The following is a 14099-nucleotide window of genomic DNA, read 5'->3' on the forward strand; positions in this document are numbered from 1 at the left end:
ATTGTCTTAGAGTAGATTCAAGATTTATTTTCTAATATGTATGTTAAAAAAATTAGAACCAAATATTTTGGTCATTTTTTCCCTTTTACTACTTCTAAGATCAACTTCATCTTCTTTTAATTAATTATGATTACTTGAGCTAGCCTCAATTATTTCTTAGTGAATGATTTTCTCATACTTCTTTTCATGAAAACACCTCCTCAAAAAATATAACATTTCTTGATTCCATAATAGTATTAGGATGAATATCCTCAATAATTGACTTGTGTATAAGAAATCAATATGCACTATTATTATATACATATCCAATAAATACACAATCCATAATTTTAGATCTTATCTTGATCTTTTTAGAAATAGTTATTGCTATCTTTACAATACACCTTCATACTTTGAGGTATTTGTAGGATGTTCTTCCACCTTTTCATAATTCATATGGTGTTTTTTCTAACTTTTTACGGGTACTTTGTTATGTATATAATTAGCAGCTAGAATTGTCTTTCCTCACAAGTTCTGAGATACTCCTAAACTTATCAATATAACATTCATCATTTTTTTTAATGTTCAGTTCTTACGTTACACAATGTTATTTTATTATGGTGAAAAAAGAGTAGTAATTTGATGGATAATACCATTTTAGGAACAGAACCCACAAAATGGTGCTTTATATTCTCCATCTCTATCATTTTTATTACATTTATCCTTTTGTTAACTTAATTTTCAACTTCATTCTTGTAATATTTAAACATTTTAAGAGCTTCATCTTTACTTCCAAGCAAATAACTATAACAATACCTTGTGAAATCATCTATAAAAGAACTAGAATACTTATTTTTACCTCTAGTTTGCACAAACTTGAAATCATCAATATCAAAGTGAATTCAGTTTGGAGGTTCAATACTTCTTTCAATTGTTTGAAAAGAAGGTTTTTTGAATTTTGATTCTACACAAATTTCACATTTATGATTGTTTTTAAAAATCATATTTGTTAATAATTAATGGTTTATTAACCTTCGCATAGAATTATAATTCACATGACTTAACTTGGCATGCCACACATCACAAGACTCAAGCAAATAAGAAGAAAATGAAAACAATTTGATTTAAAAAAATCAGGATATTTTTTTTAATATTGAAATGAAAATATATTATATCAGCTTAATTCGAGTCAACTTAATTAACCCAATATTATAGGATGAAATTTAAAACAAAATTCATCTAAAAAAAAAGTCGAGTAAACTTGGGTTAACCTACCAAACATGGATTAAAAGACCAAGATAACCTAGGAGAAAGAAAATAGAAACAAATTATGAAACTCAATTCCCAATCAACCCAATGATGAAGGGTGAAATAAAAAAAATTAATTACAAAAAGGATATAAAAACCACAAAGTCAACCGACCAAACCCATGCCCCGAGTCATATGACCGAAATAACCTCATAGAATACAAATCAAAATAAATTATGAAGCCTAATTCCCAATCAACTCAATATGAAATGATATAATTAAAAAAAACTCAACTAAAAAAATGACAAAAAAAACCTGAGTCAACCAACCTAACCCACAACCCAGGTTATAAAACTGTGATAACCATATAGAAAGCAAATAAGAAAAAAATTATAAATCTCAATTCTCAATAAACCTAATTTTTAAGGATTAAATTGAAAAAAAATGATAAAAAAATAACCCTACTCAACCCGAGTTAACCTGTCAAACTTGAGTTAGAAAATTAGGATAACTTCATAGAAAGTGATTTAAAAGAAAATTATAGAGTTTGATTCACAATTAAACCTACTCTTTGGATTCGTAACTAGATGAATGAAAGTTAAAAATCTATCTTTATTTGGTTAAAGAATGGGAATGCAAGATTTTCTTAGCAAGTTACATTTATGTCCTTCGAATAGATTTTTGTAAGTAACTAATTAATTAGTATATATATAATCATAAATTCTACTCCATATTCTTTTTATGTATTCACTCCCTCCATATTATCCCCTAATATGGAGAGATATATTTTTGTAGAACGGAGGTTAAAATAGTTTTCCCAATCCATAAAACAAAATTAAATTAAAGGAATAAATTGAAAAGTCCTCCAATAAAATCTTTTAAATCTACTCACATAAAATTGAAATTTGCATTAAAAACAAAATCTGTATTAATTAGCATCAAAATTAAATAAAAAATTAATAAAAAAATCTTGTAGATCTATTTTGAAGATTTCAAAGTAAAATTAGAACATATGATTTAAATATTAGATAAGAAATTATGATCCTTTTCATTAAATTAATTATATGGTATGACTAGACTGTTATCTGTATTCACTTTATCAGAACCTAAAGCATCACAAATACACAAGTGCAAGTTTAAAATGGAAATGTACAACTTAAAAATGATAATTTCATTATTTGTAGCATTTATGGTGAAAAAAGAGGAGTAGTTAGATGGATAATGTCATTTTAGGAATAAAACTCATCAAATGATGCTTTGTATTTTTCACTTCTATCATTTTTATTACATCTATCCTTTTGTTAACTTAATTTTAAACTTCATTCTTGTAATGTTTAAACATTTTAAGAGCTTCATCTTTACTTTCAAGAAAATAACTATAACAATACCTTGTGAAATAATCTATAAAAGAATTATAATACTTATTTTTACCTCTAGTTTGCACAAACTTTAAATCATCAATATCTAAGTGAATTAAGTTTGGAGGTTCACTACTTCTTTTAATTGTTTGAAAAGAAGTTTTTTTGAATTCTGATTCTACACAAATTTCATATTTATGATTGTTCTTAAAAATCATATTTGTTAATAATTAATGGTTTATTAACCTTCGCATAGAATTATAATTCACATGACCTAACTTGGCATGCCACACATCACAAGACTCAAGTAAATAAGAAGAAAATGAAAACAATTTGACTTAAAAAAATCAGGATATTTTTTTTAATATTGAAATGAAAACATATTATATCAGCTTCAGTCGAGTCAACTTAATTAACCCAATATTATAAAATGAAATTTAAAACAAAATTCATCTAAAAAAAAGAATCGAGTAAACTTGGGTTAACCTACTAAACATGGATTAAAATACCAAGATAACTTAAGAGAAAGCAAATAGAAACAAATTATGAAACTCAATTCCTAATCAACCCAATGATGAAGGGTGAAATAAAAAAAATTAATTACAAAAAGGATATAAAAACCACCAAGTCAACCGACCAAACCCATGACCCGAGTCATATAACCGAAATAGCCTTATAAAATACAAATAAAAATAAATTATGAAACCTAATTCCCAATCAACTCAATGTGAAATGATATAATTCAAAAAAACTCAACTAAAAAAATAACAAAAAAAACTTGAGTCAACCAACCTAACCCACAACCCAGGTCATAAAGTTGTGATATCTATATAGAAACCAAATAATTTTTTTTTTATAAATCTCAATTCTCAATCAACCTAATTTTGTAGGATTAAATTGAAAATAAAATGATAAAAAAATAACCCTAGTCAACCTGTCAAACCTAAATTAGAAGATTAGGATAACTTCATAGAAAGTGATTTAAAAGAAAATTATAGAGTTTGATTTATAATTAAACCAATGTTGAAATATGAAATTGAAAAAATTAAAAAAATAACCTGATTTAAGAGGACTAATTTGTAAAATTCAAGATTTGGATTATGAGATCAAGATAACTCCATATAAAACAAATCAAAATAAATTCTGAAGCTTTATACTCAACAAACCTAATATTAAAGAATGAAAAAAAATAAAAAAACCTCAAATACCAAAGTAAAAAAAAAGGCTTGGTTTTTCAATGAACCCCTCTAGTATATGTTAATTAGTAAAAACTATAAGGTGTATTTGAGAATTTTTTTAAGGAAAGGGCAAGGGAAGGAATTATGAAAAGGGAAAGGAAAGGAAGAAAGTATACTCTCTCCCTCTTTGAATTCGTAACTATATGAATGAAAGTTAAAAATCTATCTTTGTGTGGTTAAAGATTAGGAATGCAAGATTTTCTTAGCAAGTTACATTTATGTTTTTCGGACAGAATTTTGTATGTAACTAATGAATATATATATATATATATATATATATATATATATATATATATTCTACTCCATATTCTTTTTTATCTATTCACTCCTTTCATATTATCCGCGGAGAGAGATATGTTTGTAGAATAAAGGTTAAAAAAGTTTCTCAATCTATAAAACAAAATTAAATTGAAGGACTTTTCAATTTAAATAAAAAATTAAAAAATCTTTCAATAAAATCTTTTAAATCTACTCATATAAAATTGCAATTAGCATTAAAAACTCAAAATTAAATAAAAAATTAATAAAATAAAATCTTGTAGATCTATTTTGCAGGATTTTTCAAAATAAAATTAGAACATAATTTAAATATTAGATAAGAAATTATGATTCTTTTCATTAAATTAATTATACAGTATGACTAGATTGTTATCTGTATTCACTTCATCAGAACCTAATGCATCACAAATACACAAGTGCAAGTTTAAAATGGAAATGTACAACTTAAAAATGATAATTTAATTACCTGTAGCATTTAATTCATTGAAGTTTATCTTCATATATGTACATCTCAAACCAAGGAGTGCCATCATAGATGTTCTATCTTCCATATTCTTTTTTTATCTGTTCACTCCCTCCATATTATCCTCTAATATGGAGAGATATATGTTTGTAGAATGAAGGTTAAAAAAGTTTTCTCAAACTATAAAACAAAAATAAATTGAAGGACTTTTCAATTTAAATAAAAAATTGAAAAGTCTTTCAATAAAATCTTTTAAATCTACTCACATAAAATTGAAATTAGCATTAAAAACTCAAAATTAAATAAAAAATTAATAAAACAAAATCTTGTAGATCTATTTTGAAGGATTTTTCTAAGTAAAATTAGAACATAATTTAAATATTAGATAAGAAATTATGATTTTTTATTAAATTAATTATATGGTATAACTAGATTATTATCTGTATTCACTTCATCAGAACCTAATGCATCACAAATACACATATGCAAGTTTAAAATGGAAATGTACAACTTAAAAATGATAATTTAATTACCTGTAGCATTTAATTCATTGAAGTTTATCTTCCTATATGTACATCTCAAACCAAGGAGTGCCATCATAGATGTTCTATTACTCATCTATAAATTATTGTGTCTTAGTTTTAATTAGTTATGGCTTCCAAGAAAACAAAAGGAAGGCAAAAGGTGGAAATGAAGAGAATAGAAAATCAAGATGATAGATTAATCACCTTCTCAAAACGTAGATCTGGGATCTACAAAAAGGCTAGCGAACTGGCTACTTTAACTGGGGCAGAAATTGCAATCGCAGTGTTTTCACCGGCAGGTAAGCCCTTCTCTTTTGGCCATCCTTCGGTTGAATCAGTTATTAATCGTTTCCTTGAAGATCCATTGGACATGGATAGCACTTATCATCTCGTGGAGGCTCACAGGAGGATGAGGATCGAAGAACTAACCCAAAAACATAACGATATGCAACATCAACTGGATGAGGAGAAGGAAAAGGGTCTCAAATTAAAGAGTAAGATCACAGAAATGGATAGCAAAGGATGGTGGGATACTGCTGTTGACGAGCTTAACATCCAGGAGCTGATTGAGTTGGAAAAAAAGTTCAAAGAGTTACAAATGACCTTATGCAATAAAATCACTGAGAACACCAGTACTGTTGCTTCTTCTTCACAGGCTCCAGAAATAGGCCATTCATTTGCATCTACTATTGTAAATGATCAAAATGCTCCTGGTTTTCCTGATATGAATCACTAAGGTAGGGTAAGTTCTCATTAATAACGTCATCAAGACGAAATCTAAATGTATTAGCGATAGATAATAAGACAGTTCATGGCCTGTATAGGGTTTGTGTCTGCAAAAGATTTAGAATCTGCTATGTCTTTTGTTTATTCACTTTCAACTGTTACCTTGTTTACCTAATGCATGGGATTCAATTGCGATTAACTTATATATGTTCGTTTTAATTATAGGTGGATTGTATGATACCTTTTATTAATAGTTCTATTCTTTTTTTTTTTAATTCTCACAGAAAACCATGAAATCTGATATATAATGTTCAAATTTGAAAAGTTAAGGAACAAAATTGTATAAATTTTTTTATAAGATTTACTGCACTCTATTTTTAGACAATAAAAAGATGATAATGCTCATTTTAGTGTTAGATTGTTATGAAAGTACTGCTCATAATTTATTAAAATATCCTTCAAATATAAAATCTTCCAAAATTAAACTAAACATTTTCAATTTATTATCCTTTTCATATTTTTTTTTCAAAATTCATCAAGATTTTGAATATGGTGCTTGTTTTGAGTTTCCAACCACCAATAATGTATAAGAATATGAAACTCTTTTAGGAAGATTGAGTCTTACAAAGATTTTAAATTCTTATCCTCTCCATATTCATATCTACTACTAGTTGGTTGCTAGCGAATGTTAAGGGCTATATGAGATTAGGGAACTCATCATGTTAAGTATCTTTAGAAAGTCCAAGTTCATTTCTGTAAAAAAATAAAGGCAAAGAAATCACCATTACCTGTGTACTAATAGAGATAACAATCGGGCAGACCTTATATCTAAATTTGTAAGCTCTAACTCAACAAAACTCTCTCTAGATGTGTTGATTGAAACTTTTAAGAAGCCATGTTCGGGGGAAGAGAGAGTGGTGACCGCTCCAATCAGTTTTGGTGAGGATTAGAGAACACATATCACCAATAACCTAGTAACTAGAGAGATACCTTCTGACATAAATGAGTCTATTTAGTTGACTAGGTGAGGAGATGAGTATTGTTTAGTTAATGATATCCTATATCAAAGGTCCGCCCAGATCCTTTCCTAAAAAGATTATCTCCTTAATTAAGCATATATGTTCTAAAAGAAATCTATAAGGTGATATCTGGCATCCATATAGGCTTTAGAGCTCTTGCCTCCCAAGCCACCCGAGGATGTTTCCATGGGTAACATATAGTTTGTCCTAATAACGGTTGATTACTTCACTAAATAGGTGGAGGATGAGCTCTTAATAGATATAACTGCTAATAAAGTAATCTTTTCCATTTGAAAGAACATCATATATTGATTTGGTCTTTCCAAAGTAATGATAATAGATAATGAGACATAGTTTAACAAATTATAAAATAAAAAAGCAATGTCATAGACTCCATATTTATCATAGACTTTCTTCAATGTTGTATCCCTAAACCAATGGTCAAGCCAAGCTCACCAATATAGTCATACTCGATAGAAAAAAGAGAGAGGAAATAATCCAAGTCATAGTGGGCAGAACCACTTAATTAAATTTTTTAAGCTTATTGAACAACTCAAAAAAATTATACCATGGAACCTTGTTTCTCCTCAAATATGGCATTCAGGCCATGATATTAGTTGAAATTGGGTGTTTAAGCCCAAGGGTCACCTATTATTCCCCAATACACAATGAAAAAGGATTGAGAACCAATCATGATCTACTAGAAGAATCTCGATTAACTGTGTTAGAGAGGAGATAAACTATCAACATCTAACTATTCAATAGCATAATGCCAAAGTATAAAACATGAGTTTTAAGTTTGAAGACTTACTCATAAAGTTAAAAGTAGCAGACAATAGAGAAAACAAGGGTAAACTAACCCCAAACTAGGATGGTCCTTTTTGAGTGATCAAGGAAGTCAAAACAATATGAAAGGAAAGAATCTCTCTCATGTTTGACATTTAGATCATATCAAAATATATCATAGTAGATTGGAATATAGTCCTTCCAAAAATAAAGTATATTGTATCTTTATTATACATTCTCCTTATCTATCATTAGTGAAATCTCAAATCTACATAACTCTCTGTTGGGCTTTCAAGCCTTACGCTATCACTATGAAGGCCTCATGCCTCCTACTCGCTAGTGTAATCTAAGGTCAACACATTTCTCTGGTGGGGCTTTTAAGCCTTATGCTATCGCTAAGGGTCAAATACAACTAATAAGTCTACTGTTATCCCCATAGACAGATGATAAAAATGAATGTTAAATATAGCCTTAAATACCTTATCTATAATAGATATATCCAAACACTGTGAAGAAATCATCAGGTGAGTCCCCTAGTACCTTTAAACGAGCATACTTCTCTCGAAAGGCCCTTGCCTCAGCCTTGGTTGCCGTTGGTTCAACCTTCAAAGTTACTATCATTTTAGCCTTTAAAGTCTCATAATATTACATCAGGGAGGATGAAACATCCTCTATCAAGCAAAATTTCTCTAAGGCAATGCCCATCTTAGAAGCTTGTTGATCCTTATCCTCTACTAACTTCCTATAGGCTTCTTGGGTATCACAGACACGGTCATAAGCCTCACTAATCTCCTTTAACTAAGCTTCTCATTATATCTTTGCCTCCCTAAGGCTTTGAACCTCTTCCTGGTCTCTTATTAGCCAAGTCAAAGTCGTCCTCATTTGATTCCTTTTAGCATTTCAGCGCCTTCAAGAACAAACATTCATTAGGAAACCCTAAACAAAACAAATATATTAGTCTTTAAAAAAGAAAAAGTCTATGTATATCTACTAGGAAAAATTCTTATATAGATTAGAAGCTACCTAGTAAAACCAAGATGAAGAGTAAAGCTTCGATTAGATTGTTGGTTGACATTTGAAAGGAGATCTAGTAACCTCTTTATGATGTCCACAATTATCAGGCTGTTAGATCTTAAGAAGATATCATTCTTCCCAATAAAAAAAACCACAAGGCGTTCCTCTCCTCCTCAAGCAAGGGTAATGGAGAAATAACTACAAAGCTAAATGTGGCCAATCAGTAGAAGACCAGGTGGTTGTGGCCACTGGTGAGGGTGTAGTAGATATAGACATGGTCATAAGAGTGGGTGTTGCTTCCCTACCAGCAGCATAAGACCCATGTTCAGAGGATACTTTTCTCTTTTTAGCATTAACTTTTTTAGCAACTTCAATTAAAATATTAGGGAGAGGTTTTCTTTCCTTCCTTTAGAGACCAAGGATCGATTTCCCCCCGTAGTAATAGGCTCAAACACGAGCTTATCGACAAATACGTTGTCTATATTTTAATGACTCTTTTCCATCTATATAAATCAATAACTAGATGTTTTCCCAGTTGCAACGCTTTTCCCCCTCGGTCTCAACATTTCCTTCACTAGCCTTCTCTTTAGACTCCTCTTCTAATGATGGATCTAAAGTGAAATAGAGTTAAAACATAATAAATATATTGAATTTTGTAAAGTATAAAGTCATGCATACCCTGCTTAGTGTTCTACCTTTTAACATTCAATTCATATTATAATGAATGGAAGACCTGGCCATGTTCACACATACCTTTTTCTTAAAATTACTAAGACATGGTCTTTCATTAACTTCTGCTGAAAAGTTTGCTAGAAATAGGAGCAGCATCATAGCTCATCTATTTGGCCTATAATAACCTTTTTATTTCACCTTATTATTAACCATCTTCTACGCCACCCTTTTGTGTGGGTGGTCTTACTTTCTAATATGTTTTTCATAAGGCTTTTAGGTCGGCCAATGCAAGTAAAAAACTATTGGACATCATGGCTGCCTTAGGGGTAATCATTTAAGGTATAACAATACCTAAATAATCCCACGGTTGGCTCTACCTTTATGATTACAAAATTCTCCTCAAAAGCCTTAAGCAAGACCTATCCATTTAGGTATAACTAGTTAATACAAATGTTGTAATGAAAAAAACACATCGCTTATAAATCCTTATAGAGAAAAGGTATATCCTAGCTCAAACATGGTACAAGGCATTATGATCTCATGTAGTCCATGGCAAGAACCCCTAGACTACTTGTTAGTCCTCTCCGATCTATAAGGAATTATGGATAAATACTCCTCTCCCTGTTGGCGATTAGCCCTAGCTATTTGTTCGGTGGCTAAAGGACTTTCATCGGTGTCCTCAGAAGCCCTAGGTAATCTAAGATTTCCTAGTGGACAGGCACTAGCCCCCTTAGTCTTTGGTCCGATCCTAATTGATCTTGACCTTCTACTAGAACCACTAGTGTCTGGTGGTCCTAGTCTAAATGTAAAATCACTACCGGAGGCTATTTGTTTTCCTCTTCTCTAATCTATTTCTAAGGAAAAAGCTAAGTATAAGTATGTTACCTCAAGGTAAGCCCCTTTAAACTCAGCTTAGCGACAAGCTACCATGCTCCACACAATTACTCTCCTCTAAGAACACTTTTCACCTATCTGAATACCTTAGCAAAACAATTTAGAAATAATGAAAATTAGAATTAGAAATGAAATGGAATGAAAGAAAGTTCTTATATAGTGGTAGGTTTCCCCCAACCTTCGTCGGATTGACAACACATGTCATCACCCTCACAGATTCCCAATGATGCAATTAATACCATATAAAATGCCCCCCAGGTATTTTTCGAGCTAAGATGAGCATTTTTTCACCTATGATGCTACTTCATGTGTAAATACTTTAGCGAAAGGTCTTAAGATACCCTTGTTTATATATATATATATATATATATATATATATATATATATATATATATATATATAGAGAGAGAGAGAGAGAGAGAGAAATGAGGATCTCGTTAAAGAAAACAAATATATTTTTAAGTCTTTTCGGTAAAAATATCGCAAAGACTAGGGGGCTACTGTTGGACCAAAAATTTATTAGTATTTTTAGAAAAAAAATGCTTTTAATTGGCCAAAGCCTATAATAGACTTTGAAAACATGGTTTAGACCCAAACCATAGTCGTGGGCCCAATTATTAGGCATATAGCCAATACCCTTGTGGGCTTGGACAACACGTTCGAGCCTAGACGTTGGGCTAACAACCATTACCTTTTGGGCTAAGGCATCCTGAGCCTAGGTGCTAGGCCCACACCCAACACCCCTTGGGCTTTGATATGGAGCCTGCACCCAGCACCCTATAGGCTTCAGCACTACACCGAAGCAGTAGCGTTAGGCCCACGCTTAGTGCCCTCGTAGGCTTAGGTGCCATGTTTGAGCCCAAGCGCTAGGCATACTCCCAGCATACCGTGGGCTTTTAGTCTTGTGTTTAAGCCTAAGAACATAGTTAAACGCTTTTGAGCTAACCATGCGTCCTAGCTCGTTTTGGGCCTAACTTTGTGACCTGAGCCCAACCACTTTTCCCTTTCATTAATACATATGTAATGAATATTTGTCTCTCATTAATATTCATGTCACGAACATTTGCCCCCATTAATACATAGTAAGGGGTATTTGTCATTCATTAATGTTTATATCAAGTAAATTTATCTCATATTAATATATGTATAAGAGATATTTATCCTTATTAATGCTACTAGGGCTAAACAACTCTTAATTCCATCTACTCAAGCAAAAAAACAAGCTTCATAGGCTATAAATATCCCTTAAATTATTCAGGTAAAAGGTTTATATGTTCACATCAAAACCAAGACAAATAACCTTGTTCTTTGATTTTAATGCTCTTTTACAATATTATTACACTTTTTTTATATAAATATACTAACTTAAGCATTCAAAAGTCTCTAGATCCACCAATAAAGAACTTTTATGTAGGTATCAAGAGCATTACATCAAGTGATCACCTTCCTTTACTATAAATAATATAAGTAATTATAATAACACTTGATTACCTCATAAACCACTAAATAATTATATTCTTAAGTTGACAAAACCTCCCGAGTCGAAACCTCAAGGAAAGGTTGTGTAATTTACACCGATGATAATATTCTCCCACAACCATTCTTCAAGTATTCAAGAGAGAGAGCGAGAGAGAGAGAGAGATCCCACGTACAAAACATTTACATTTCAACTACGTTATTCCAGTATGCCTAGTCTCAACGGTTTGGGGCCGCAATCGAGGAGAAGAAAATCCCACAGCCTTTTTGATAAATTTTGGACCAGAAATAACCTCCACTCGAGCAGGATCACATGCTTAAAGCAAACCATCCATTACTCACCGTGATTACATAGACATACATCTCCACTAACGATGGCTATAATAAGCTCGGGAATATGGTTCTAGTTTTGTAAGTACGGAACCATAACTTTGTCACCGCTAAATGCGTTTGAATCGGATTCCTTTGGTCTAACCTTCTTTCTTTAAATGGTAATAACATAATGGCTGGCGCTTCCTAATGGATTAATAATAATTTTTTTTAGCACTTGAGGGTTTGGCTCAGTGGTCAACCGTGTGATTTTTTCCGCCCCCGTCCCGAGTTCGATCCTCTATGTGCACGCCTGTCACCCCCGCGGTGCCTTACCTGCTCACTGGGCTTGCAGGATGCTTAGTGGGCCGTGAGAAATAGTCGTGGTGCGCGCAAACTGGCCCGGACACCCCACGATAATAATAAAAAAAAATAATAATAATTTTTTTTATATGTAAAATAAATATAAAAAATATATTAAGTGTTCTTAAATCTAATGATCAAGTCAAATCCAAAATAATCTCAAGTCTAGCTGCAAAAATAAAACCTAGTAACATTGAGATTGGCAGGCAAGAAATCCAATATATTTTTTTCAATCTTATTGAATTTCTTTTCATACTGTAAAAAGAAATTTTTTTTTAATTTTTATAAAAATTAGATGATAATAATTTTTTTCATTTGAATTTCTTTTGATACTGTAAAAAAAAAATTGATGCAATTTTTTTTAATTTGTATAAAAGTTAGGTGATGATAATGTTTTTCATTTCAACTTGGATTGAATTTTCTTATTAAAATATGTTTGTTTTTATATTTCAAAAATGCTTTTAAAAAAAATTAAATTTTTATTTTATTTTTTTCTTTACTTCAAATTAGTATTTTTTGCTATTGGGTTTGGTCACGAAACCATACCCAAATGCTATTAGGTTTGACTCCAGTCCCAATGATATTGGCAGCCAGAATTAGTGCTATTAGATTCGGCTGCCCAGCCAAATTCAAGATCGATGAATCTAGCTAAAAGTTAGATCCAATAGCGTTGAGTCTAGCTGCTAAGCCAGACCCAACATCTTTTAAAAACGATTTAGATCTGACTATCCAGTTAACATTTTTAACTAAAAAACAGTAGAGACAACACTTTCATGACACCACAGTATTGTTCACAATACAAACATTTTATATCTATAATGTAGTACACAGTATAATGAGTTTATTTTTATAATATATTCAGTGTTTTTTTCACGTTTTCTGAAGTATAGTATAATGTAGCCTTTTTAGTTAGTGGGAAATGGTAGAGAGCCAAAGATTTCAGCGCCAAAACCATACTGGAGGAACGAATTCATGCGCGGTGTCATATTTGTCTGTTTTCTAATCCATTTTGCAATCTAACAGTATCAATCCACTGCGTGTTTAAATGGGTCATCAACAGTTTCAATCCATCATCAGTAAGATTTACATTTAATTAGTGTTAAGGATAAAAGAGACAAATAAAAAAATAAAAAAATATTTAATTGAAAAGACAGATATAAAATAGATTTTTTAAAAAACAATTTTTGAATAGATTTTTGTACTTGTAAAATAAAAAGAGAATAAAATGAGACATGTCATCATCTTTATCTCCGTTGTTTATCCAAAGCTATCCAAATATATTGAAATGTGTTCTGCATGATCGATCAGACTGGCTCCATAAAATTCTTATAAGAGAATTTACCTCAGTGAATATGAAGACATCCTTGTTTGTGGTTAAGCTGATTCAAACGTGTTTTCCCAGTGCCCTGACAACGCTGATTTTAATCAAAGCTCAAATTTAATGCCCAATTCCTTCTGTTTCATGCTCAGAGAGAAGCCAACCTAATTTCCGATTTACTTGCATATTAGTATATCTTCATTCTTGATAAAGTTAATGCTTTCCCACCACATGTTATGCAACATAGCCGCTGTCAAGTCCTACTGCTTCAACTCCTGCTGCTTCAACTCTGAAAGGCAGACTTGAGTTTTGCTTAATAACTTCAAAACACTGATTTGGGTAGAGGTATACTTGGTTCTCTAGCCCAAATAAGTGAGAAGGGGTTTTCAACTAGATCGACAAAGCACATTGGGAGAGAGATCGAGACAAAAAA

General features: G+C 31.2%; 1 protein-coding gene across 1 annotated transcript; it reads left to right on the top strand.

The window, feature by feature from the left end:
* The first annotated feature begins 5147 nt into the window (after positions 1-5147).
* Positions 5148-6014, top strand: LOC133689337 (agamous-like MADS-box protein AGL29). The gene has a single exon (XM_062109165.1). It carries the CDS (start codon positions 5217-5219, stop codon positions 5823-5825), a length of 609 nt encoding a protein of 202 aa, XP_061965149.1. The 5' UTR covers positions 5148-5216; the 3' UTR covers positions 5826-6014.
* The last annotated feature ends 8085 nt before the right edge of the window (positions 6015-14099 follow it).

Source organism: Populus nigra, chromosome 1, assembly GCF_951802175.1.
Source record: "Populus nigra chromosome 1, ddPopNigr1.1, whole genome shotgun sequence".
Classification (NCBI taxonomy): Eukaryota; Viridiplantae; Streptophyta; class Magnoliopsida; order Malpighiales; family Salicaceae; genus Populus; species Populus nigra.